At 49.5% G+C, this 26,095-nt stretch overlaps 3 protein-coding genes across 13 annotated transcripts; 2 read left to right on the top strand and 1 right to left on the bottom strand.

The window, feature by feature from the left end:
* On the bottom strand, positions 1–6,804 carry DEDD (death effector domain containing). 6 transcript variants are annotated; one of them, XM_081122083.1, is made up of 6 exons: positions 6,718–6,804; positions 4,747–4,779; positions 1,650–2,038; positions 1,384–1,491; positions 962–1,108; positions 1–495 (listed from the first exon to the last, which is right to left on the bottom strand). In XM_081122083.1, the coding sequence occupies exons 3-6, from the start codon at positions 1,972–1,974 to the stop codon at positions 119–121; spliced, it is 957 nt and encodes a 318-aa protein (XP_080978209.1). In that variant the 5' UTR covers positions 1,975–2,038; positions 4,747–4,779; positions 6,718–6,804; the 3' UTR covers positions 1–118. The 6 variants fall into 6 exon arrangements, with proteins under 6 accessions (XP_080978209.1, XP_080978210.1, XP_080978212.1 ...); XM_081122084.1 differs by lacking the exon at positions 6,718–6,804 and adding an exon at positions 6,162–6,221; XM_081122086.1 differs by lacking the exon at positions 6,718–6,804 and adding an exon at positions 5,965–5,984.
* UFC1 (ubiquitin-fold modifier conjugating enzyme 1) lies at positions 6,782–19,329 on the top strand (the record flags this gene model as incomplete). 5 transcript variants are annotated; one of them, XM_081122092.1, is made up of 7 exons in its annotated part: positions 6,782–6,975; positions 15,530–15,720; positions 17,332–17,399; positions 17,637–17,700; positions 18,198–18,274; positions 18,518–18,608; positions 18,904–19,329. In XM_081122092.1, the coding sequence occupies 7 exons, from the start codon at positions 6,969–6,971 to the stop codon at positions 18,979–18,981; spliced, it is 576 nt and encodes a 191-aa protein (XP_080978218.1). In that variant the 3' UTR covers positions 18,982–19,329. The 5 variants fall into 5 exon arrangements, 4 of the variants coding, with proteins under 4 accessions (XP_080978218.1, XP_080978215.1, XP_080978216.1 ...); XM_081122089.1 differs by lacking the exon at positions 6,782–6,975 and adding an exon at positions 15,307–15,440 and having other exon boundaries at positions 15,525–15,720; XR_013997757.1 differs by lacking the exons at positions 6,782–6,975; positions 18,198–18,274 and adding an exon at positions 15,307–15,440 and having other exon boundaries at positions 15,525–15,720.
* Positions 19,330–19,888: 559 nt separating this feature from the next.
* USP21 (ubiquitin specific peptidase 21) lies at positions 19,889–25,951 on the top strand (the record flags this gene model as incomplete). 2 transcript variants are annotated; one of them, XM_081122069.1, is made up of 13 exons in its annotated part: positions 19,889–20,066; positions 20,845–21,453; positions 22,448–22,507; positions 22,664–22,784; positions 22,997–23,108; positions 23,293–23,448; positions 23,926–23,990; positions 24,255–24,358; positions 24,535–24,621; positions 24,871–24,949; positions 25,144–25,251; positions 25,330–25,444; positions 25,589–25,951. In XM_081122069.1, the coding sequence occupies 12 exons, from the start codon at positions 20,866–20,868 to the stop codon at positions 25,677–25,679; spliced, it is 1,686 nt and encodes a 561-aa protein (XP_080978195.1). In that variant the 3' UTR covers positions 25,680–25,951. The 2 variants fall into 2 exon arrangements, with proteins under 2 accessions (XP_080978195.1, XP_080978194.1); XM_081122068.1 differs by lacking the exon at positions 19,889–20,066 and having other exon boundaries at positions 20,866–21,453; positions 23,860–23,990.
* Between the last annotated feature and the right edge of the window lie 144 nt (positions 25,952–26,095).

The raw sequence follows: 26,095 nt of genomic DNA, 5'->3' as shown, positions 1-26,095 counted from the left end.
AAAAAAAAAAAAAAAAAAAAAAAGCAGGGGTGTGATCAGGTGGAAGGGGAGAGAACAAACCCCAGAACAGTACATATGCTCCAGAGGTGAGTGGTGGGTCCAGTCCCATGAGGGAAGGTCAGGGCAAGGCCTGCAGCATTAAGTTCCTCAGGAGTTTCTGTCGGCCCAGCTCATAGTCCTCCTCGTCCACATTCACCAGCAGCTTGATGGCTTCATGGCCCACAGCCTGCTTGAGGGAGTCTGTGATGAAGACACCTTTCAGTGCCTCTAGTAACGAGCCGTTGATGTAGTCGCGCCAGAATGCATCGAGGTAGGTGAGCTCAGAGAACTTGATGTCACAGATGATGGAGCCCAGGTCCCGGGACTTGAGGATGGTGTTGGCCTGGTTAAAGCGCTCAAACTGGCGCTCAAGTGGGTCCTGCTTGTTAGAGAAGACGTTGCCCTGCAGAGCAGTCTCATGCTGGCAGTATTCAGCCCGAACCCGCAGTCTGATGTCTGCAGGAAAGAGAAGAGACAGAAGAGGTTGCCATGAGGGATGAGTACAAGAAAGGCTGAAAGAGCACAGCAACGTTGGACAACACCTGTTAGCTCCCCTACTCTTACCCAGGACTACTTTTCTAGGTATTTCTGAATCTCCCAGAATACAGGAGGTTCCCTTAAATAGGCCATGCCCAGGTCACATTAGCCCATCACTCAAGCAGCACCTTGCTTCTGGGAGATAGTTTCCTAGTTAACAGGCACAGTCGTTTTCATACTCCACCGTGATGGGTTCATCCTACAGTAAGGATGTCATGATGGCGTCCCTCTAATCTAGTGTTAACTAAAAAGAGTTGAAAAGTAGTCTGTCACAAAGATAGAGGAATTCTACCCCCAGAGACCACCACTCAACCTCACTCTGTAACAGCACTCAAAGCGGGCCTCACACTGATGAGCATCCCTTTGGGACCGTTGAACTTCTTACCACATGTCTGTTTTTCCTTGGGATCCGGTGTCACTGACTTCCGGCGTTTTCGCTGGCTCCCAAGTGTGGCTCTCCCTCGAGCTGACCTCTTGCTACACATCTGAGAGCCCGAAGTGGGGCAGCACACCACAGGATAGTGGGGAGGCACTGACCAGGGGAGAAGACAGTGGGGTAAATGCTCAAACACTTCTCTTGGAACGAGGAAGGAATCATTTAGACGTAGCTAGAAATGCAGTATCCACAATGTGACCTAGGAGGAGGACACAAGGTGGCAACAATCACAGGACCTAGGGGACACAATAGAGCGTCACTGATTTTTAGGGGGCTGTGTAGGGGGCAGGGTCCTTTCATTTAAGGTGGGACTATGACAGGTTCCACGTCCTCTTTCTTAATGGAAATTAGGAGTGTTAATATCCTCTCACCTGTTTTAGGGGGTTGAGGAGACCTTGGTTCTGGATCGCTGAGGGCTCTGGGGGTCACATAGCGAATTGATGTCTCCTCCAGATACTTGTCTACAAGATCAGGGCACACTGTAGGGGGAGAGGGAGTCATTCGGGAAAATGCACCCCTCTCATCTGGTCCAACCCTCCAACAGGCCTTATAACAGTCTTGGTACCCCCCAGGGTCAGTGCTACCTCCCGCTGGGACTCCAGCCCAATGCCCAAGTCCCCAGCCCCGTGCCCCTCACCGGCCCGCCTCCTCTTGAGGGTGACATAGGGCAGCAGGTCATGGCGAGTAATGATGCGCAGCAGCTGCAGCACCTGGCGGAAGTTACTCTCATCACAGCGGCCCTGGCGCTCCAGCGCCAATAAGAAGTCACGTCCATTTCGGATGAGGCCACGCTCGTGGTCATCAATAACGTCAACAAAGAGGAAGGAAAGAACGCGCACGTCTCTGTGTGTCAGGTGGGTGCCCACGATGTCAAACATGCGATGCAGGCTGTACAGTCCATGCTCCTGCTCCCCATGCTCTTCCGGCCACACATGGCTCACCCGCCGCTTCAGGCCCGCCATGCTGGGGGCTCAGGTGCACAATACTTTCCAGAGTCCCTGCTCAGCAGCTGCAATCCCCACCACACTGTAAGGATGCAAAAAGAACCTGTGAGCCTGTCAGTGCTAACACAATGCCTAGCGCAGTGCAGTGCTTAATAAGTGTTTATTTAAAAATAAAGCCTAGCCCTTGCCGGCGTACTCGGTGGTTAGCACGTCAGCCCACTCACTGAAGGGTCTCGGGATTGATTCCCAGTCAAGGGTATGTACCTGGGTTGCAGGCTCCACACCCAGCCCTGGTCAGGGCAGGTGCAGGAGGCAACCAATATGTCTCTCTCACAAAACAGCTGGGAAAACAGCTATTCAACTATAGACTGGATTTTCATGTCTCTTCCTCTTGTTTCACCTAATGCAGTTTCTAGGTACAGGAGACAGAAGGAAAATAACTTCTTGCTTATATCAGGCAACATGGGAAAACCAAGCCTCCTCAGAGCCCCTACAACGTGTTGTTCCTATCCCACCTGTTCCCTTTGGCCAGCTGTTGATTATGAGGATCCCAGAAAAGCAGACTGACAGGTTTCACATTCAACCAATCAGAAAGCCAGGTTGCTTCAGAGCTCCTTAATTCAAAGTGTCCTGACTTAAACCCCAAGAAATGAAATATTGCCCCATATAATAGGCCATTGGAAAATTCGACAGAAATACAAGAGAGCACTGTGGTCCTAATTATTCATCAATGGACAAAATTCTATAACAGGCCTCAATTCTCTGAGGGTTAACTTCTTGCATTTGAGGGGAAAAACAGCCACTTTTCAGTCCTAGATTCCCAGGCCGGATCATTTAAGGTGCCTGAAATTATCAGAGCTTTAAGGTCAGTGGTTCTAAACCAGGGGCAACTTTGCCCTCCATGGGGACATTCAGAAATGTATGGAGACGTTTTAGACTGTCATATGGTGATATAAGGGAGGGTGTTACTGGCAAGCAGTGAATAGAGGTCAGGGACACTACTAAGCATCTACAATGCACAGGATAGTCCCCCATAACAAAGAATTATCCATCCCAAAATGTCAAGAGTGCTGAGAATGAGACCCTACTCTATATGGAGCATGATAAAGGTCTAGCATAGTAGAGAAAACATGTCACTTTCCACCTTAGATTGGAGAATAAAGCCACTTGGTCGCTCTAACACAAGCCCATCAAGCAGTATTCCGAAAGAAAAGAAAAGCCAGTCACACAGACTCACTTAACTCCTCAGTCCAACTGGCACACAGAGTTCCATCCCACTCCAACCTCGGTCTCTACCACCTGCTGTTGCCATTCAGGTAAATAGCAGGTGGCAGGGCAACACTTGCTCTGCCCCATCCTGGGAGGTCTAATTTGACCTAGTTCAATCTGGACCTCTGTGAAGATAAGAGAAATGCCATCCTGTGCAAGACAGATACAAAGGATCCCACAATTAACCCTCACAGCCATCTTGAAAGTCCTAAAACTAGACCAGTAGCCAACCTTTCCTTGTTAAGCTGCTGATGAGACTCATTCAATGAAGCAAAATGGAGAAGAGGCCTAAGTTTCCCAAGGCCATGTCCTTGGGAGAAATGTCAGAAGGCTAGGTAATAAGCAGCCCTCCCCACTTACGTATCATCTAGGATGGTGAGTTCATTCACTCAGCAATCCAGACAGGAGTTCCAAGAATCTAACTTCAACATGAAAAGAAAATGGACAACCTCCTCTTAAACCAAAATACACTCCACCTTCTGTGGCGATGAAGCAAGGAAACTTAGCTTAACTTGTACAGAGAACCTGGATGAAGGTACCAGAGGAGTGAGGAGAACAAACAGAAGGTGAACAAGAACTGCTTGGCGTCTGAAATAACGTCAGATACCATGAGACACATTCCCGTAAATGCGAGTCCTAAGCCTGCTGGCTGGTTTGAGTCCAACTGAGATCCTAACATGAGTCCTCCCTATAGTTTCCCCCAAATAATCCTTTATTCTGATGAACTGCTGCATTTCTTAAGAGTTGTAGTTTGTTCTCTTTAGGGAGGTCAAAGCAGCCAAGAACTGACGGACAGTCTGTGTATCTACTGGATTTACTTGACTGGTCATTCTATTAGGTTTCTACTTCCAAGCAGTCGAGCCTCATCCCAGTAGGGAAAGATATCCCTATTTTTACAAAACTAGAGGTATGTGACTCTCCCAGAAGCCCTTATGTGGAAGAACAAATGAAGTGATGCCCTAAACAACTAGAAGAAAGAGTGAGCCAGGCGGGCACGGCTCAGCAGTTGAGCATCCATCTAGGATCCAGGAGATCAAGGTTCGATTTCCCGTCAGGGCACATTCCTGGGTTGTAGGCTCGTTCCTCAGCAGGGGGAGTGCAGAAGGCAGCTGATCAATGACTCATCATTGATGTTTCGCTCTCTCTCCCTTCAATCAATAAAAGCATATTAAAAAAAAGTAAGCGTGGAAAGTGCATCAGCAAACTTCCAAGGACAACATTTAGTAGACACTGTACTTAGTGCAATGTTCCACACGTTAAAAAATGTTTCTCTTAGAGCTAACCAACAAGACTATATAACAAAACAAAGCTGGGGACTTACCCCAACACACCTAATTTCTGCTCTCCTTTCCCTCCTATTTATATCCAGTTACCGAAACAAACCATATGCACTCAGTTTGGTAGGTGAAAACTCATTTTTCCTGCCATCTACCCCATTACCGAGCTCAACCCCAATACATTTCTCATGCCATTTCCACTCCTTTCCATTGTTTGAAAACAATAAAAAAGTTCCAGACTTACCTCTGCCAGAAACTTAATTTCCCAGGTCTCTTCCTAGCAGAAGGTTCGAAGCCATCAACAAAACAAAACAAAAACAAATACGGGGGGAGTCAATTTTTAAGCTTTTTTTGGAAACCTCAAAGGCCCAAAGTCTTTGTCAATCTTAGTTACAAAAATACATAGACAAGCCTAAAGCCATTTTTATGGAAATGATCCCCTCCAAGTTAAGTAAGAGAACTCACCCCCAACAAAGTCACCATGCTTCACTAACTCTCCACCAGCCAATTCACACCAAAAAATAACTCCAAAAACTTCCAGACTCAATGGCTCATAGCAAGAAAGGTCCCAAATTTGCCCCGCCCAAGTGGCTCAGTAGTTGAGCATCAACCTATGAACCAGGAGATCATGCTTTCATTCCGTCAGGGCACATGCCTGGGTTGTGGGCTCCATTCCCAGTAGGGGGCATGCAGGAGGCAGCTGATCAATGACTCCCATTGCATTGAGGTTTCTCTCCCTCTCCCTTCCTCTCTCTGAAATCAATAAAAACATTTTTTTCAAAAAAAAAAAAAGGTCCCAAATTCAACAACTTGTGGGAAAACCAATTATCCTCTGACACATTCTCACCTGAATCCTCAATTTCTTATGAAATCCACATAACTTTGTTACAATATTAATGTTAACTTTCATCTTTAGGGAGAACTGGGTAAAGTGTTACAGCCAAAGGAGGAACTTTCCATCAATTACTTCACTTATCAGACCAGAACTACCCTCCAAATTCTATCTTAGCCCTCTCTTATACCTAGCACAAAGTGAAAACAAAATATTCACTAGGGCAGCATCCACTCAGACATCTACATTTCACCAGGGTCATTTTCAATGTAAATATTGACCCCGCCTTCCTAGCACCCAAACAGCAAAAGAAAGGTCTGGAAACTAAAGCAGTCATTTAATAAGCCTGGCTTTCTAGATGCCATCCTGTGTTTCCTGTTCCCTTTTTCAGACTTCCAGAGTCTCCACTTTAGATACAGGGCTCCCACACAGCACGACTATCTCCTTAGACTATTTCCTTATTCTCGCGCTGCTAAAAACTAGAAAACTCCTTTACTCCTACTGCTCTCGCGTCACACCAGCTTCCCCCTTTTCCCGTCGTTTCAAAACCAGAAAAACAAGAGGTAAGCTAGGAAGCCTTTGAGATAAAACCCAGTTAACCCTCAGCCAACCCCAATTCTCCAAACCCACCTGACCGTTCCCTACGCTCTTCTCACTTTATTAAAAGCTGAAGGCCTGGCGATCAGAACTGACTGCAACTGATGCTGCTTAAGTCTGCTCCGTCTTCCTTTCCGCGGGGGAAGGTAACCCCCAAACCTTTATTACCACGCAGCCCCACTGTCCTGTCCCCCAGCTCGTTCCGCTCCCTCCCAAACTTTCCCCATTACCTCGTCACACCAACAGGCTCTCCACTCCCCAAACCTCCGTTCTCTCCCATTCCACCCAAATTCTGCCGTAGGCCCTGCCCCCTCCACAGCCAATTTAACACTTTCAAACCCTCCCCCGAACGTCGTAAGTCCGACCCTCCCTTTCCCACGTCTCACAACACCCCTCCCAGGAACCCGCCCTCCTTCCGACCACACGCCACAGCCCTTCCCTCCGCACCCCGGCCGCCCCTCCGCCCCCACCCCGCGTCCCGGCGGGGCCGCAGCCCCGCTCCGCCCGGCCTCCCACGCGTCCCGCCCGCGGCCCCGCGGCCCCGCGGCCCCGCGGCCGCCTCGCCCCCGCCCCCGCCCCCGCCCCGCCGGCCTCCCGCACGCCCCCCGGCCTCGCCCCTCCCCCACCTGGCCGCGGCCGCCACCTCCCTCCCAGGGCCCCGGGCAGGACGTCGCCACCGCCTCCCCGCACTTTCCTTCCCGCGGCCCTTCGCGGCCCGCCCGGCCCCGCCCCGGCCCGTTCGCGCCCCCTCCCCACGCCGGCCGCCCGGCCGCCCCGCCGCCTCACCCCGAGCTCAGGCTCGGCGCCGCCATGTTGGATCCATCCGCGCCGCTCCCCCCGCCGCCTCCCGGCGCCGCATCCGGGCTCCTGCCCCTGCCGCCGCCGCCGCGGGCGTGGGGCCGGGGGAGGGGAGCGGAGGCGCGAGGCGGGCGGGGGCGGGGAGAGGCTGCGTCCAGAGCGGCGCCTCCGGAACCCGGCCGGCTGCGGGCCGGCCCGCGGCGGCTTCAGGACCGCGGCCGGGCAGGAGCGGAGTGGCCATGCCAGGTGAGGGCAGCCTGGCGGCGGCCGTGCGCGGGGCGGGCCCGGCTTCACTGCGCGGCCGGAATGGGCTGGCGGCCATCTTGCTTTGGGGCAGCCGACAGCGCGAGTGTTCGCTGAGCGACGCGGCGGCGGGGCCACGGGAGCGGGGAAAGGGCCGCGCTCGTGCGTGTGGGAACGTCGGTGGCGCCAGAGCCGGCGAGTGTCGACTCGAAGACCCTCTGGCGGACGGGCAGGCGGCCATGGCTCATGAGGGCGGAATAGGACGGGTCGGGTTGTCGCGAACTGAGCGGAAGGTTCGAGGTCTGGACATGACCTTTGCTCTGAACTTCCTGTTAACCCGGACGCGCGGGACACCCGGGCTCGCGGCGCCGCGCGCTCTTCAAACGCTCTCGGATTTCACTCTGCTTTTTTGACCACCTGCTCCGGATGGGTCGCCCGAGCTGAGGCCTGCACTCCTGGGAAGTGGGGGCGAGGGGCCTGGTCAGCCTGGTGTGGCCTGTGAGACTGGGGGACCCGATTACACAAGGCCTTGTAAGTTGGTTGACTTGGTTGGTTTTACCCTGAGAGCACAGATAGACGTTGAAGAGTCTGAGCAGAGGTGTGCATAATTATGTTTGCATTTTAGGAAGACCACTAGTGCAGTGGGGATCGTGGACTGGAGAGGACAATTGGGAAGCTCTTGTCAGTCCTATAGAAAGGAGCGTGCGGATGGGAAAGAGAGATTGGAAATAGGTGTGCAGCAGAGGGAGGAATTCAAAGCTATTGCCCAGTGTTCTGACTTCGACAGTTGGGGAATGGTGACGTTTTTTGTTTAGGAGGGGGAATGAGTTTTAGGTGCCTGTGGGTTATCTTAGATAATGGAATATCAGATAGTGTAGGCTAGGAACCCAGAGGAAAGGTCTAGTGGGTGAGCGTGTGTGTGTGTGTGAATAGAAATGGTTGTTGAAGCCATGGAAGTAAGATGGCCGAGAGAGGAATACCCGCCCTTCAGGATGAGATGAGAAAAGGAATCCGAAAAGAGGACCACTGACTAGGGGCAAAGACAGGAAAGAAGTATCAAGGAAGCCGATCAAAGGGTTAACAACAGATCAGGTAAGGTGGGACCAAAATATGTCTGCTGGATTTTGCAACAAGGAAGTAATTTAGTAATTTTGGAGAAATCTGTTTCAGAGACATGGTGGGTTAGAAATCAGACTGAAGTAAATCGAATGACTGGAAAGGCACAATGTACAGTGTAGATATAAAGACTTTTTATGGTGTTGACTGTAAAAAGAGACCAGCAGTAGGGGGTAGCATGAGGGAGAATTCCAAAGAAAGAGGAATCTTAGGGGACTGGGATAACCAGATGGAGATGTCCTAATGTCAGTTTAATATACATATCTAGCTTTAGGAGAACAGTATATTAAATGGGGAAAAAGGAAGTGCAGAACAATCCATATGGCACATTTACACGGGCATTTAAAAAGTCACCATGAAAGTGCGCCTGGGAGGGATGAAACATACTTTTTAGATCTATCTTTACTGCTTGAACTTGTTTTACTATATAAATATTCCTCTTATAGAAAACTCCTTTTTAAACACTCCAGTGATGTATAGGCCAGAATTTCTGAATCACGAACATTTAAGGGCTTACTGAAGCCATAGACTTGGGTAAGCTCCCCAGAGAACAGCAGAGGACTAAGAAGAGTGCTCTAGGGAATTCCATCATTTAAAGCACAAATAGAAGAGGAGGCCTTGGAGGATCTTGGAAAAGCAACAGCCAATGGGGAAGAATAAAAACTGGTTGATAATTGTCACAATCAAAAGGAAGGGAGTGTTTCAAGAGGATGGGAGTTGTTCCAAAAAGTTTTCAGATGTCCCCAGAGGCAGCTAACAGGAAAGGTGCTTTTGGCCTCAGACCCAGGTTTTCTGGAAGCTTGGCACAAAGGTCAAAACTGTACCCCACGTTTCATGGAATCCTACATCCATGCTGTTCCACCATGGTGGGTCTCGAAGTCGACCCCAGCCAGCTCAGGTACCACCAGTGTTTTCACACTTGAGAGTGATACCCTCTAATCCCTAAAGCTGCCATCAAGAAAAACCTGTGTTGCCAGAACTGCTGAAGTTAAGGAATTGAAAGTTGAAGTTGAGAAGGTCAAAAACTAACTAGGGATTGCATGAATTTTCCTAAAAACAGCACAATGATAGGAAGAGTTAGCAGAGAGAAGTTATTTAATAGGTGCTGAAGTCCTCTGTAGGCATGAAGGTTCGAGGGTATTGGAGCCAAATGGCATGAGCTTCAAAGGGGAGAGTTTTTGGAAGAAAACGGGTGTGCACTTGTTTGAGAGCAACAATGGACAGCAAGGAGGAGGGTGACACCTGCCACCCATTCCTACTTTAGAAGGTTGAAGGGAAGAGATGTTCATTAGAAAAACAAAACAATTTCTACCCCACTCATTTTTTTCCACAATACTCACTGGAACTCTGTTCCTTTGTAAATAAGCTTTCCTGTATCTTCATTTTCACCAGTTGCTCCCCAGCTCTTCCCAGAGGCAGAGTCATTAGGACAGAAGTAGCTGTGATGTATGGAAAGGTGGTGTGTCCCACCTACATAAGCCCACAAAAAGGGCAGACACAGGCAGTAGTTAACCTAGATTCCTACCCTCTCCATATTCCTGTCCTGAGGCGGTTTCACACCTAGCAATCTTGGCATCATGGTAGTAATTCCTTTCATGAGCCCACTTCTCCAAACCTAATGCAACCCCATTTAAAGGCCTGGAGAGGGGAGTCCTTGCTGAAAACTGCGTTCTCTAACAGTGTGACAGCCACTCCACTCATGGTAGCCTGTAGGGGGAAACGGTTCCCCCTTCCTTTAACAGGACTTGAAGGACTCAATTCTTTTGCCTGGGACCAAACCTTAGAATTTTTTTACAAAGTCCAGACATTGGGACAATTGTGTGTTCCTAAGCTAGTCGGTCCATTCATGGCTGCATCTGTAGGAATGTTTTTTGTTCGGGGGGTAGGGGAGCTGGGTGTTCACTCTTTCAACCCAAGGCCTTGAGATTTAACAGGTGCTAAGGAGGTCGTAGTGTCAGCAGAGCTGAGCAGATTTCCAGAGGGGAAGTGGAGCGAATACTGCTAAGCCAAGGACAACTGTGTAGAGAGGATACTTCAAACACAAAGAGCTTTGGTTAGCCATAGCCGAACAGCTGCTCACCCCTGGCTAAACTACATCATCTCTATAGTTCAAGCAAAAACCTCATCTCTTGCCTTATGTTCTTTTTCTACCCTCTCCTTGCTTCAACTAAAAACTTCCTTTACATCAGTTCCATCTCTTCCTGGGAGCCTCAGCTGAGAAAAAAAATCCCTCCAGCTTTCAAAGACTGGTCCCTTTCCCTGGACCCTCATTGCCATCCATTTCCTGCTTCTCAACACACTATTCCCACAATTACCTCTTCCTTCACTAGACTCTAAGCTGGTACCCTTCAGCTACTTTTCATATCTCCTATTTCCACTATGTCCTCTGAAATAGTTCTCAACCTGCTGTAGTTCTCAGTGATTAGAAAGTCCTTCTGTACTTAGAAAAGTCTACCTCTTTGTTACTTCCACTTATTGGTCCTATTTTTCCCCTCTCTGAGTTATAGCCCATTGTCAGCCCTTCAGATAGCTACCATGTCCCTATTAAATATTTTCTTCAAGTGAATGGTGATACCAATTCAAAGTATAGCAGATCTCTTATCTTTCCTGATCTGAATAAAGTCTGCTTGTCCCAGTCCATGCTGTTCCCTGCTCTGCGAGAATTAAGATATTTTCAAACCAGACCTTCCCTTAAAGCAGTCCGTACCCTTTTAGCAACCAGTTGTCACAAGTATCCTCTTAACTCTTCCATGCCCACTGAGCCCTGTGTCCCAGCCTGGGCTTTACTCCTGAACTTTATCCTACAGTGACTTGCTTACTGACTGGACTGTCCTCTCTAGTTCTTAGTTATCCCATTAACTCCAAGCTGCCCCAGTTACTCATTTTCACCCAGGTCTCATACTGGCTCCTAATTTCAGTTGAACTTCAACCTAGAACTCCAGTGTCTCCTGATTTCTGGTTAGAAGAGTAGGGGCCACAATCAGTCACTGAAAACTAATCTTTCCAAAATGCTCCCTAACCTGTTTAGTTTTCTTCATTCACTAGCTCTGGCCTTCACTGATAGGACTTTGGACAAGTTCCTTAACTTCTCTGAGCTTACTTTGTAAAAGGGGCAAATATAGCTACCTCATAAGTCATTGTAGAGTGCTCAATAAGTGTTACCTAATATTGATATATAAGTTTTACCAGATTTCAGAAATTCAGGGAGTTCTTTATAACTGCTCTCTGCTGCCCCCATGGGAATGACTTTTTTAAGTCATTGGTAATCCTACAGTCCAGGACAAAATACAGCCCTGTCTTACCATCACAACCAGCTAATTAGAAAACCAAGTCTTTTTTTTTTTTTTTTTTTAAGTTTTTTTAGAGAGAGAGAAACATCAGTTTGTTGTTCCACTTACTCATGCACTCATTGATTCTTTTATGGCCCTGACTGGGGAATCGAACACACAACCTCGGTGTATCAGGTGATGTTTTAACCAACTGAGCTACGTGACCAGGGTTAAACACATCTTTGGTTGGTGGTTCAATCAAATAAAAATGCTCCTATATTCTAGCCCATTCTCTTTTTCAAAGAACCTATCAGGAAACATGTTTTTTCTTGAAATGAAGATATACTGCCTCTATGATGTTCTAGTTAATTGAGTGACACAAGGAAAGTCATTCAGTCATTCACTTAATATATGTTAAGCATTTCCTAATGTCAGGGACTGGGACAGGCATATATGATAAGGATACACATTGGTGAACAAAGCAGACATGACTTCATGAAGCTCACTGTTTACATGAGTAGACAGGTGCTAAGAAAAGAAATACATCATTTTAAATTGAGATAAGTGTTGTGAGCCCTGGCTAGTGTGGCTCAGTTGGAGCATTGTCCTGTGCACGGAAGGGTCGCAGGTTTGATTCCCGACTAGGGCATGTACCCAGATTGTGTGTTCCATCCCCCAGTCGGGGTGAGAATGGGAGGCAGCCAATTGATGTCTGTTTGTCTCTCTCCCCCCTTCCTCTCTTTCTAAAATCAATTTTTTTTAAAGTGCTGTGAAGGAAAAGAACAGTGCTGTGACAGAAAAACACGAATGAACAGGGAAAGCCTCTCTTTGAAGCAGCAGCAGCATGGAAGCTGCAACCTAAAGAACAGGAAAAAGCCAGGCATCTTGTAGATATTGGGAAGTGTTCTGGGCTGAGAAGACACCTGCAAAAGGTCAGCAGGCAAAGAACACAGCCCCTTGGGAATCTGAATCACTGTGATGAACCACTGTAGGCTTCTGAGGTTTATTGCTTTTTTTTTTCATTGCTCATAAATCACTCTTTAATAACTCTTCTATAATGTTACTAAAAATCACTAGTCTTAGTCATTCAGTTTCCAGGTTTTCATCTAAAATTTCCCTCTTTGAAAATGTGGACATGTGCCATATTGTGAATTCCTCAGATTACCTACAGGGGACACACTATCACTCACAAAATACTTCTGACTTCTAGAACACCATGCATCTAGGCCCTGAACTCGTTTAAAATGCTAAGAATCCTATTATATTTTACTTAATGAACTTATAAATAACAAAAAGAACTTAACTCCTCACATTACCTTATTTCTTCATGTTTCTTCAAAGTTTTAGCTATTCATACGTGTTTTAATATAGCTAAAATAATAATATTGTGTAACAGTTTGTTTACCTAAATAACTCAAGAAGCAACCTAAATATTACAAATTGCCCAGCTGGTGTTGCTCAGTGGTTGAGCGTGGACCCATAGACCAGGAGGTCACAATTTGATTCCCGGTCGAGGCGTATGCCTGGGTTGTGGGCTGGATCCCCCAACGGGGGCATGCAGGAGGCAGCTGATAGATTCTCATCACTGATGTTTCTATTTCTCCCTCTCTCTTCCTCTCTGAAAGCAATAAAAACATTTAAAAATATGTATTACAAATAATAGAATTTATTACAATGGAGGGATAACATGCAGAAATAACTTTTCTTTATATATGCAAACAGTAAGTTAAAGATATAACCAAAGAAAAGACCCAATAGCAACAAAACAGATAAAATGACTAGGAATAACCTTAACAAGAATGTACACAATATGTATGAATGAAATTTTAAAATGCTACCCACATAAAAGAAAGTTGAACAAATGAAAAGTAACATTGTATTCTTGGATAGAGAAAACAAGGATGTCAATTTCCCAAATTTGTCTATAAATTTAATATAATCTAGATTAAGATATCAGCAAGATTTTAAAAAATAAAGCTTATTTTAAAGTTCAAGTGTTAAAATAAGAATTGAAAGTTTTGAAAAAGCAGAGCAAGCTAACCCAACCAGATATAAAAATGCATTGTATTATGACGCTACAATAATTAAAACAGTGGAATGATGCCCTGTGAATAGACAAATTGATGGAACGGAATAGAAGGTCCAGTGATAGACCCAAATTCATATGGAAATTTTGTATGATAAAAACCTCTCTTTAGATGAGTGGGGAAATAGCATTATATAATAAATGTTGTTGGGACACTGAATGGGAAAGAATATTGGACCCCTACATCATACTCTTCACCAAAATCAATTCCTATGGCCCTCACCAGGTGGCTCAGTTGATGAGAGCATCGTTCTGATAAGCCAAGGTTGCAGAGCTTGATCTCCAGTCAGGAACCATACAAGAAGCAACAATGAATGCATAAACAAGTGGAATAACAAATCGATGTTTCTTTCCTTTTCTCTCTAATAAATGAAAAACATTTTTTTAATTCCTTACGGGTTTTAGTAGCCACTGATAACTAATATAAGACACTGGGAGCCACCTAAAACATAAGGGTACAAAGAGGTGGAAAGTAAAAGAGTAAAATATATATGCAAACATAAACCAAATGAACATATAACAACATATAGTAGACCTGAAGGCAAAAAGCATTACGAGGAATAAATAAGAGCACTCTATAACAAAAAGTTCAATTTACCAGGAAGTTCTAAATTTGTATGCATTTAATAACAGGTACAAGAAAAAATAGACATTTGTAGTCATAACACAAGGTTTAACATACCTCTCTCATTCCATGACAGATATTCTTGGCAACTTTAAGATGTACAATAAATTAACTGCAGTCACCATGCTTTATATTAGATCCTCAGAATTTATTCTTATAACAAAGTTTGACCTACATGTCACCATTTTCCCCTCCCCCATCTCCAAAGCCTTATTCCAAATTTCTGCACTTTGTACCACACCACAGTGCCTACACCCAGGAGGAAACTGATCTTTATTTCCCCTGGAGAGAGCTCCAGTGAGATACTAAAAAGCTTTGTCTTACCCTTATCCAATATCCCATATGTTAAAGAAAAAACTGTATAGCATACTATAAAAGACAAAAAACACATAATCTCAATGAACACAAAAAGCATTTGGAAAAAGTCCATGGTTAAAACCTTCACCACTAGGAATAAAAGGGAACTTCCTTAACTTGATAAAGGGCATCTAGGAAAAGCCTATAGCTAACATATTTAATGAAGAAAGGCAACGCTTGCCCCCTAAAATCAGAACAAGACAAGGATGTCTGCTCTCTATTCAACATTGTACTGGAGGTTTCAGCCATTAGAAATTAATACATAGTATGCTTATCACATTTGTAGATTGGCTACAGAATGTTATGATCAATAGGATATGACCCAAAATTATTGCAACAGGCTGGAACGATTAACAGCGTAAACGAGATGTAAATTAAAACCCAAATGAATACGTTTAGGTTTAAAAACCAACTAGAAGTTACAAAATTATGCAAAAGAATTGCTGAATATCTACTGTGTGCCATGCACTAGAGATGGAGGCATGATTCCTTCCTAGGTGGACTAATTCCAGACCCAAAAAAATGTCTACGCTGGACCAAGACTTCCTGTGACCTCTCAGCTCCTTGGCACTTGTTAATATAATTCCCTAATTCAACTGTGTTAATTCTTCGGGGCCCAGATCGCATACTGTACTTTGAGTCTCCAAGGTTTGCAATAATTACCAGGAGTTCAATACCTTCCTCTTGAATGACTTCATTGGCCCTGGACCCTGAGGCCGATTAAGTACTCGGAAAGTAAGGAAGCCGTTTGACGCGAAAACGTGAATTGCGCGTTTTAGGAAGACAATGCCTGGAACGGAGCCTAGAAAGGCCTGGAATTCTAACAACTCTCGGAGTGTGGGGAGGTGTCCGGAAGCGTTTCGGGGATTACCTCTCTGAGCATGAGCGGAAGCCACGCTTTGAGCAGTCGGCCGGGTGGGTGGTTGGTTTGGGAGGGGGGCGGTACTGATAAGCGCCATATTCAGGACAGGGTGGTCCGTTTCCATTCTGTTCTTCCCGTTGTACCTGCGAACAGGTGACAAATTCGTCTTCGCTACTAGAAAATAAAGGTCACGTTGGAGGAAGTCTTAAGGCAGCCCAACTCTCCATTTTCCCGTAGTAAAGATGGCTGCGCCCAGAATGTAAACGACAGGCAAAACCACTTCCGCGTTTCTCCTGCGCCCTCACCCAAGATGGCGGACGAGGCCACCCGGCGTGTAGTGTCGGAGATTCCGGTGCTGAAGACTAACGCCGGACCTCGAGATCGGGAGTTGTGGGTGCAGCGCCTCAAGGAGGAGTATCAGTCTCTTATCCGGGTCAGTTGTGCTACTGCGACCTTTCGCGTCGCAAAAGCGTTACCGGTAATGTGTGCTTAGGAATAGGCTCCGTGTGGAAGCCCTTTCCGCTCTTAAAGTTGAACTCCCAAATTCATAGAAACTGTAGAAATGCGGGGGTGGGGGTGGGGAGCGCAGAAGAGACTCGCGTGGGGAGCCACAGTCGGACCAGGCTTTCTGTCTGAAAGCAGCACTGACTTTAGGGATGCGCCTCTGGGAAGGTGACGTGTCCCGCTGGCTCGGGCGCTTGCTCCCCCGGACGTGAGGAGGTGGTCTCTCTGCCCCCCTTCACTCCTGGGGGAGGAACACGCGTTAGGGCCGAAAACTCAAGCAGGTGGTAGTTGCAGAATCGCGGAGCTGAGCTCGCCGTCACGAAGGAGCCATGCTCTCAGTTAATCTCCCTTCTCTGTAAGAAAAAAGTTTGGTCAGTGGTCTCTTGTTTCCTGCCACGTGCTGACATTCACTAAAGATAATCTTTATTATACACCTAGTACCTAGGAAGGGGATCCAAAGCCGAATAAGGTAGAGCCTACTGAGGTACAGAAACGATCATTAAAACACATTGTTTAAGTGGAGACAGGGAGGCTGAGAAACTGCTTGGATGTTTTGAAGCAGGGGGTGAGATGCCTAATCCAGTTTGGGTCTGGTCAGGGAAGGCTTCCTGGAAGAGGCAGTGCTTGAGCTGAGACTTATCCTGTAAACATAAGCCAGCCAGATAAAACATGAAGGTAAAGGAAGGACATTCATGGCAAAAGGGACAGAATGAACAAAGGCATAGATGATAGAAACACCATGATGTGTATGAAGAAACATAATTAAGAGTTGCTACAGCATCAAATGTGTGGCAGGGGGTGGTGAGCAAGGTTTGAAAGGTAGGTTGGAGCACTCGAATTTTATCTTGGAGGCTTTGGGGTACTTTTAAAGATTTTAACTCAGGAATAACATGGTCAGATTTGGGTTTAGATCATTCACAGTGGCAGTAGAGAGGAAAATAGAATTGACAGGGATAAGATTGAAAGTAGGAAACAAGTTAGGAGGCTGCCATTAATCCAGCAAAAGAAAGGTGATCTAACCTCTGCAGTTAGTTATAGTGAGAACTGAGAGGAAAGGTAGGTTTCAAGAATATTCAGAAGGTAAAATCAGCAGGACATCGTTACGGTTGATGGACTAGAGTAAAGGAGAGGGAAGGTCAAGAATGATTCCAGGTTTCTGGTGTGGTAATCTGAGTGGTAATCTGAGATTGATGCATTGGAGAAATAGGTCTGAAGGAACAGAGGGAAATGCTGAGCTTGAGATACCTGTGAAACAAAGATAGAAATTTCAGTATATATAGTTGGATACTGGAGGCTAAAGCTCTGAGAAAACATCTGGATTAAAGATAAAGATTTGGAAGTCATCAGCAATCTATTCTCTGTTCTGGGCAAGTTGCTAGTCCTCTGCTTACCAGTGTAACTTTGTTTTTAATTTTGCTTAAGTCTGAAAAGTTTGGTAAAAATACTAAGAGAGAAAGTAATCACATAATTTTCTTTTGAGGGGAGGGGGACTGCCCTTGGTTCCAGCTTCCCCCTCAAAGACTGGATCCTCTGCTTTTAGTATGTGGAGAGCAACAAGATCGCAGACACCGATTGGTTCCGACTGGAGTCTAACAAGGAAGGGACTCGGTAGGCAGACCCTCTGGGGATATTGGGGTGGGAATCTTACATGGCTTCAGCATTTAGTGTCTCAAAGCTCACTACCAGGTCATCCCTGCCTCATATTGGCTGTGTCCACTCCCACAGCTCCAGAGTTTCCCAGTTCCAATCCCATGAGTCTACCAGGCTGGTCACTTAAGCCAAGAAGATGTCATTTGAGTATGAGCAGAGTGGTTAAATTGGACTGAGGTTTGGTCTTTATTTTAGGTGGTTTGGAAAATGCTGGTATATCCATGATCTCCTCAAATATGAGTTTGACATCGAGTTTGATGTGAGTATGATAAAGTGGGAAATACGGAGGTTAACAAGCTAAGATTTCTTGAAAGGACTAAAGAAAACTTTTCAAATGGGAGGTAAAAGCTGAGGTTTGAAGCAAGCATAGGTTACAGTTACTGATTACCAAGTCCAGAATCATGGTGTGCACATGCTGCTTATGGAGTTTGCCAAACATTTCAGTTCAACCAAGAAATGTGGGTCTAATTACATTATTTCCTTTTTTTTTTTTTTAATATTTTTTTGATTTTAGAGAGAGAGGAAGGGTGAGAGAGGGATAGAAACATTGATGAGAGAGAAACATCGATCAGCTGCCTCTTGCCCACCCACTACTGGGGATCAAGCCTGCAACCTGGGCATGTGCCCTGACTGGGAATCGAACCGGTGACCTCTTGGTGCATGGCATGACACTGAACCAGCTGAGCCACACCGGCTGGGCACATTAGTTCCTTTCTATCCTGATTCTCTTTTATTAAGGTTTTATAATTCCTCCAGATTCCAATCACATATCCTACTACTGCCCCAGAAATTGCAGTCCCTGAACTGGATGGAAAAACAGCCAAGATGTACAGGTAGGACTGAATAGGAGATGGGAATGGTCAAAAAAGGGCTTAGGGAAGACCCCTGGGAGGCAGGAGTTTTCCCAGAGTCTGCTGACCTAGAGGGGCCCCAGGCCTCCTTCTGTCAAGCCTGGGCAGTGTACTTAGCTGACTTGTTCTCAGTTTGGATCACTAACAGTCTTGTGCTCCCAAGAGGATGCTGTGTTTCATGGTAAACCTTGCATGTCAACACCTCTTCCCTCTTGTCTCTTTCAGGGGTGGCAAAATTTGTCTGACTGATCACTTTAAGCCTTTGTGGGCCAGGAATGTGCCCAAGTTTGGACTAGCTCATCTCATGGCTCTGGGGGTAAGTTTGGGGTATTTTGTATATAAGAGGGGGAAAGGGTTAGACCCTGAGAACTATAAAAAAAGTAACTGATCCACTCTTACATCGATGCTTCTCTGTCCTTCTCCCTTCCTCCTCCACCACCCCCCAAAATCAGTAAGTATAAAAAAGAAGAGTAACTGAGAATAAACAAGAAATAACAGTGTTGTCCCTTGGGTAAGTGTTCCCCTAGAATCTCTCTAGGAAGGAGCTTCTGATGGAACAAAATGCATTGCCTAGGTGGTAGTAATCTTACAGGATCTCTCTTGTATTGCAGCTGGGTCCGTGGCTGGCAGTGGAAATCCCCGATCTGATTCAGAAAGGTGTTATTCAGCATAAAGAGAAATGCAACTGAAGGATCAAGACACTGAGGCTGGATAACCTTTGATAGGCTATGTTCCGTTTTCCTGTGTGTCCCTTACTCATCTAATGGCTTCCCTCACTCTCCTTCACCCACAATTGTTACTAAGTAGCTGCAGCAGGGATTGTTGGAACAACAACAAACAAACAGTATTGCTACTGAATCTCTAAGGCTACACCAGGAGGGGAAAACCTGGGGCTTTGGAAAACCAAAAGGCCATTTATATTCCTTCCCGGGGTGGAGCAGTGTGAGGTCCTGGAGGGACAGGGGTGATGGAAAGTGGGTACATAGTCGTTTTGGTTTCTGGAGATAACTCATCAATAAAAGCTGCTTCCTCTGGTGGCCCGTGGTTCTCATTGGCGGTTGTTAACAGTGGATGAGGAGGCCAAGACACATGTACAACTGCAGTCGTTTGGGAGAGGGGGAGATGGAGGATGCTCTGGTCAGGAGCTGGGGAGTGAATGGAAAAGGCTTGACTGCTCTCCCTGCTGCTGAGGTCTTCCTTTGCCTTTTCGAGGGGAGCCTCAGGTGCAAGGTGCTTGAGGAAAGGCTTTGCAAGGCCGGCTTTCCCAGCATACCACGGGGATAGTCCTGTCCCTGCTGCTGAACCCACGGCCGCAGCTCCCTGGGAAGGACCTGCGCTGCAAGCCCGGGGGCCACGCTCCAGTGGTCAGATCACATCCTTTGGGCCACGGAGTGAGGTGACGGGACCCTATACCTCAGGGTCTTCGTTTGCTGCAATTCTGGGCAAGGCTGAGAACTGGTGGTTCTTAAGTTGGCTGCGTTTCCATGGTGTCGCCCGGGGAGTCGAGGGGCGGGGTCGCGCAAGCGCCAAGGAAGCAAGCGCGCCGGTCCGAGCGCGGTTGCGCAGGCGCTGTAAGAGACGCTGAAGCCGGCGGATGGTGGCGGGCGGGACCAACAAAGATGGCGGCGGCCCCGGCGGCGGGAGCGACCAGGGCGACAGCTGCCGCTGAAGCTGCAGCCGGGCCCGTGGGGATGCTGCACGGGGGCAGTGGGGGGCGGCCCTGAGCTTGGGGCCTGGCCCTGGCTGGGCTCCCCTGCCGCTCCCCAGGGGACAGGTACGGGCCGCGGCGTTACTACCGGCGGCGGGGGGGAATGCCCCGAACCCGGGAGGACGCGGTCCCCCGAGGCCGAGGCCAGGGGCGGGCGGGCCCGGGGGAACTGGGCTGCGGGGGCCGCGGGGAATACAGCGCCGGGCTCCGGAGCCAATCAGCGGCCTCGGCCTTTCTGCCCTCGAGGGGGGCGGACCCGCCGAGGCCCTGCCGCGGTGCGGGAGGTGCAGAGGTGGGGGTCAGGGAGTGCCCGCCCTCCCGCCGAGGCCTGAGCCCCAGCACCGCGTTGGAGGTCCAGGGTGGGGGAGGGAGTCGCAAGTCACCCATTTGGTCGGCTTCCTTTGCAGCCCGGAGGGCCAGGGGTTGAGGGTGGGATGCTGTCTTCTGGGCTGTCGTCCTTGCACCCACACCCCCATTGACCAGGGGGCCTAAGGGAGTCTGGGTACATCCCACTTGACCTCCCAGGTATGGGGGCCCTTGTCACGAGCGTTTAGATGGTAAAGACAGCTGAGATGGGGGCTATCATCGGCTTCTCGGTAAAGCTGTTTTCTGCAGGGAGGTAGTGAGGAATATAGGAGTCCAAGCAGTGGGCCGCTGGCTCTCACTCATTTGTACTCAACAGATACTAAGTATTTACTTGGTGTGGAACATTGTGCTAGGTGCCGGGGGTGCAGTGACTGATATGGTAACATGGTTCCTGCCGTCAGGGCATGCAGGTGCTAGTATGGTGGCTTAGGTTTCCCCTGCGTGCATACTCACATGCCGACCTCTCCTCTTCTCCCAGGTCCAGCCTGTGGTGTCCACAATGCCCCAGGCCTCCGAGCACCGCCTGGGCCGGACCAGAGAGCCCCCTGTTAATGTTCAGCCTCGAGTGGGATCCAAACTACCGTTTGCCCCCCGGGCCCGCAGCAAGGAGCGCCGAAACCCAGCCCCTGGGCCAAACCCCATGTTACGGCCTCTGCCTCCCCGGCCAGGTCCGCCTGAGGAACGGCTCAAGAAACTGGAGCTAGGACGGGCACGGACCTCAGGCCCTCGTACCAGAGGTCCCCTTCGGGCAGATCATGGAGTTCCCCTGCCTGGCTCACCACCCCCAGCTGTGGCTCTGCCTCTCCCATCCAGGACCAACCTAGCCCGATCCAAGTCTGTGAGCAGTGGGGACCTGCGTCCAATGGGAGGGCACCGAGGCGCTGGAGAGCTGGGGGCTGCGCTGAGCCGCCTGGCGCTCAGGCCGGAACCACCCACTCTGAGACGGAGCACCTCCCTCCGCCGCCTCGGGGGCTTTCCTGGGCCCCCCACCTTGCTCAGCATTCGGATGGAGCCCCCTGCTTCCCATGGTACTTTCCATGTGTTATCTGCCCGGCCCTCGGAGCCTTTCTACTCTGATGACAAGACGGTGAGGACTTGCAGCACACGTGGCCTTCCGTTCTCATGTTCCTCCAGCTTTCTTGCCATAGTATGGCTTTCCTTGCCCCTTTTCCCAAGTTCCTTTTTTTTTATTTTTTATTTTTTATTGATTTCAGAGAGAGGAAGGGAGAGGGGGAGAGAGAGAGAAACATCAGTGATGAAAGGGAATCATCGATTGGCTGCCTCCTGCACAATCCCTGCTAGAGATTGAGCCCACAACCCAGGCATGTACTCTGACCAGGGATGAAACTGACCTCCAGGTTCCAGTGGATGTTCAGCCATGGATCCACACGGCCTGGCTCAAGTTCCTTTTTTAGCCCCTCATTACAGCATTTGGACTCTTCTCTCCCTTACTTAAGTACCCTTTTGGGGTTGTCTGTCACTCCCTAGCATGCTGCGCCACTTCAGTTCCTAGGAAATTAACCCAACCATTTGGAATTCTCTTTTGGGTCCCCCAGGCCCTTACTTTCCCTTGCAGAGCCTTCTCTCCTAGGACACTACCTAGGCCTAATTAATCTCTGGAGCTGAGGAGGGGCGGGCTCAGAAAATGTGAGCTAGTGTGCTTGCCCATTTCTCAAGCCAAATGAACTAGGCTGGTTGCATTTGGAGCTATCAGGAGAGGGGGCAGGAAGGAGCCACGGGGGCAGGAGGGGGACTTGGAAGCAGCAAGGTGGGAGTGGGGAGCAGCTGGGCAACCATGCCAGTGCTTGGGGAGTTGCCCCAGGAGCTGCATTGCCGGCTAGCTGGGCAGAGGAGTAAGTGGGGAACAGGTGGGACTGCCATGGCTGAATCCGTGGTACATTCAGCTGTGATGGGCTTACTACTCATGGCCAATGAGGTAGGGAGACCCCAATACCCAGTGAGAGAAAGGATAAAGTTTGGGGTGAAGTATTGGGTGGGCAAAGCAATGGGCAGCATGCTGTTGAAAGGTTAAAGTGCCACATGATATATGGGAACCTGCTGACTGCACTCTGACCTTCCAGGCTCATCACACACTGCTTCTGGGCTCTGGTCATGTTGGTCTCCGAAATCTGGGAAACACGGTAAGAGTCATTCTCCTGTCCTTCCTGTCTAACAGGAATGTGAACCTGTGCTGGGGGTGGGAACCTGCTGGCTTGGGGAAGGAGAGCTCTGAAGCTCTGCTAGGCTCCTTAGGCCTGGTCTGGAGAGATAACAGCAGTGTCTCTGCTGCTCCTCAGTGCTTCCTGAATGCCGTGCTACAGTGTTTGAGCAGCACTCGGCCTCTCCGGGACTTCTGTCTGCGAAGGGACTTCCGGCAAGAGGTGCCTGGAGGGGGCCGAGCCCAAGAGCTCACTGAAGGTGGGGCAACAACTCCTGCCCCCCCAAGTCCTCTTCTCCCCAACCCCTAGCAGGTCCAACTGCCAGTGTTGGCAGCCCCAGCCCTCAAATCTGGCATTTGTATCTTTTTCCTGGCGCCTACTTTGTAAAGGTTGTTTTCCACCTCAGTCTCCTCTTGCTTGCCTCTTCTAGTCACTAACCTTTGTTTCCCTTTCTCGCTCCCACCTTAATAGCCTTTGCAGATGTGATTGGTGCCCTGTGGCACCCTGACTCCTGTGAGGCTGTGAATCCTACTCGATTCCGAGCTGTCTTCCAGAAATACGTTCCCTCCTTCTCTGGATACAGGTGGGAGAGCTGGAGGGTATGGAATTTCTCTCTCGCCATATCTGGGGATAGGGCCAAGCAGGGGCCCTGGCAGCATTGTTTTGAGCCTTGGGATATCCTTAATCCAGGAAGTGGGGACCAGTGTCTGGCAGGGGATTATGTCTGTGGACTAGGGGGATCAGTTGCCCATACTCTTTGGCTGTAGCCAGCAGGATGCCCAGGAGTTCCTGAAGCTCCTCATGGAGCGGCTACACCTTGAAATCAACCGACGAGGCCGCCGGGCTCCACCAATCCTGGCCAGTAGTCCAGCCCCCTGTCCACCCCGCTGTGGAGGGGCTCTGCTGGAAGAACCTGACTTAAGGTAAAGCTACTCTCCCTCCCTCTTCTCCCCAGCACTTTACCGGTAACATTTTCCTTCCCAGAGCAGAGTTAGTCAAGACTGAGGGTATAGGGTCCAGGAAATGCATGGCCTAGAGAATGGTCTGAGAAGCCGTGCAGAATGGGAGGGCTGAGGCAGGTGGAGCAGAAGGCAGTGCTGGGGTTGTCGCCATGTGGAAGGAGGAGGGGATAATTAATTACAACAAGGTACATAGAGGGCTTGAAGCCCGAGGGAGGAAGAGAGCATGCGCCTCTTGTCTGCATCCCTTCCTTTTCCTCTTACCTTGGCTTTCCCCAGAAAGCCCTCTGAAGCATTACTCCTTTGACTCTTCCTTGAAATTTAGAGAAGGAGCTGAGGTATGGGTGGGGTACAGGGCTCTGTGAATCATTTCAGTGGTGTTCGTGTGCCCAGTTTTCCTGCTGTCTCATGGGTGCTCCCATGTCCCTTCATCTGTGGTAGTGATGATGACCGGGCCAACCTAATGTGGAAGCGGTACCTGGAGCGAGAGGACAGCAAGATTGTGGGTATGGAATGAGCACAGCAATGGGGGAAATCAGCTCGGGGTGGGGGGGGTAGGGGGGTGGGGGGTGGAGGTGCAGGCTTGGGAGGGAGAAAATGACACTGTCAAGAGGTGTGGGAAGAGGGCGGGTGATGAAAACGTGGAACAGGCTTGTTAGGAGTGTTGGTGGTGGGGATGGAGGTCAGGCAAGGGTGTGGGAAGAGACGGAATCAGAACAAGCATCTCAGCGTCCCACAGTGACTTTCTCCTGCTCTTTGCTTTTATCTAGACCTGTTTGTGGGCCAGTTGAAAAGTTGTCTCAAGTGCCAGGCCTGTGGGTATCGCTCCACGACCTTCGAGGTTTTTTGTGACCTGTCCCTGCCCATCCCCAAGGTGGGATTCCAGAGGATTCCAGGGGTGGATGGGACATGGGTTCAGTGACCCAGCCCTACCCACCCCCAGGGTGTGGGAGGGAACCCTTTGGGTCTCTGGAGAATTGAAACCTGGATTAAGAAGAGTTGGAAAAGGAAATTCAGAAGACGCTGATCTTCATTCCCCTTTCCCTCCAGAAAGGATTTGCTGGGGGCAAAGTGTCTCTGCGGGACTGTTTCAGCCTTTTCACCAAGGAGGAAGAGCTCGAGTCGGAAAACGCCCCAGTACGTGGGGCTCAAGCCTGGGGGGCTTCATATGCGTAAAAGGGGTTGCATGATGCCTTACTATGGGGAATACTTTTATGTGGGGGTTTGTGTTGGAGTCTCCGGTAAGTCCTAGCACTCGTAGGGCAAAGGGGGCCCAGAGGATACAGAAGTAATGAGAAGCATGGTAAGTTTGTATGTGTCAGGGTGTCGGAAAAGCCATTCAACATGAGGAGCACAGTAACCTAACATTAAGTGACATTTATTCAGGTATGTGACCGCTGTCGGCAGAAAACACGAAGTACCAAAAAGTTGACAGTACAGAGATTCCCCCGAATCCTCGTGCTCCGTATCCTGATCTCCAAATTCCGCCTCTCCTGTCGATTCTTCTCATTCCCCGCGTTTGCGGGGCTGGGCCTCTGGGAAGTGACTTCCTCAGGGAAGCTCCAGCTCCCCCTGCCGTCCACCGGGCGGAGCGCACGCGGGAGGGCGCGGGCCCTCGAGGCCGCCGCCTCTTCTCTATGCTCCTTAACCAGGGCTTAGATCTTAATCGGTTTTCCGCATCCCGAGGCTCCATCAAGAAAAGTTCCGTAGGTGTAGACTTCCCGCTGCAGCGACTGAGCCTAGGGGACTTTGCCAGTGACAAGGCCGGTGAGTCTGCCGGGAGCCCGGAGCGCCCGGGGGGAGGGCGTGGGCACCGCCGCTGGAACCCGCGCCTCCGCTCCGCAGGAAGCCCGGTCTACCAGCTGTACGCCCTCTGCAACCACTCGGGCAGCGTCCACTACGGCCACTACACAGCCCTGTGCCGGTGCCAGACCGGCTGGCACGTCTACAACGACTCTCGGTGAGAACAGCCTCCCGCGGCTCCCGCCGCCCCGAGGCGAAGCCCCGGAGGGCAGAGCCTGGTGAGGCGGGGCCTCCTGACCCCGCTGCGCGCCGGCCGGGGAGGGACCGGCCGGAGCGTCACCCTCCCGCCCCTTCTCCCCAGGGTCTCCCCGGTCAGTGAGAACCAGGTGGCCTCCAGCGAGGGCTACGTGCTGTTCTACCAGCTGACGCAGGAGCCGCCCCGGGGCCTGTGACGCCCCACACCCCGGACCGTGAAACCCTTTCAACACCCTTAAGCCCCAGGCTCCCCATTTACCTCAGAGACGTCTATTTTTGTGTCTTTTTCATTGGGGAGGGGGTGGGGTGATTGTAGCTCCCATTATTTTTTTTATTAAAAAGTACCCTTCCACCTGGAGGTCCCCTTGTCTCCCGGCCCCATGTACAAAGCTCCCCAGGCCCTGCCCGTGTACAGCCCCCGGACTCTACAATCTCACTTTTTGTGAATAAATTTATTAAGAAAAACTGGTCCTTGTTTGTACTTATGCTTGGGGCGGGGTGGGAAGAATTGGATCTTCCCCGACCCGTCGAGCGGAAGGAGGGCAGGCAAACTCGAGGCGAAGGGGGCTGGCTCTCGAGGGCGGGCACCCCGGGGCCCTGCGGACGGGCGCGC

The sequence above is a fragment of the Miniopterus schreibersii genome (assembly GCF_964146895.1).
Source record: "Miniopterus schreibersii genome assembly, chromosome: 19".
Classification (NCBI taxonomy): domain Eukaryota; kingdom Metazoa; phylum Chordata; class Mammalia; order Chiroptera; family Miniopteridae; genus Miniopterus; species Miniopterus schreibersii.
Note: the sequence above shows the minus strand (reverse complement) of the source record. Positions and strands in the feature narration are given on the sequence as shown.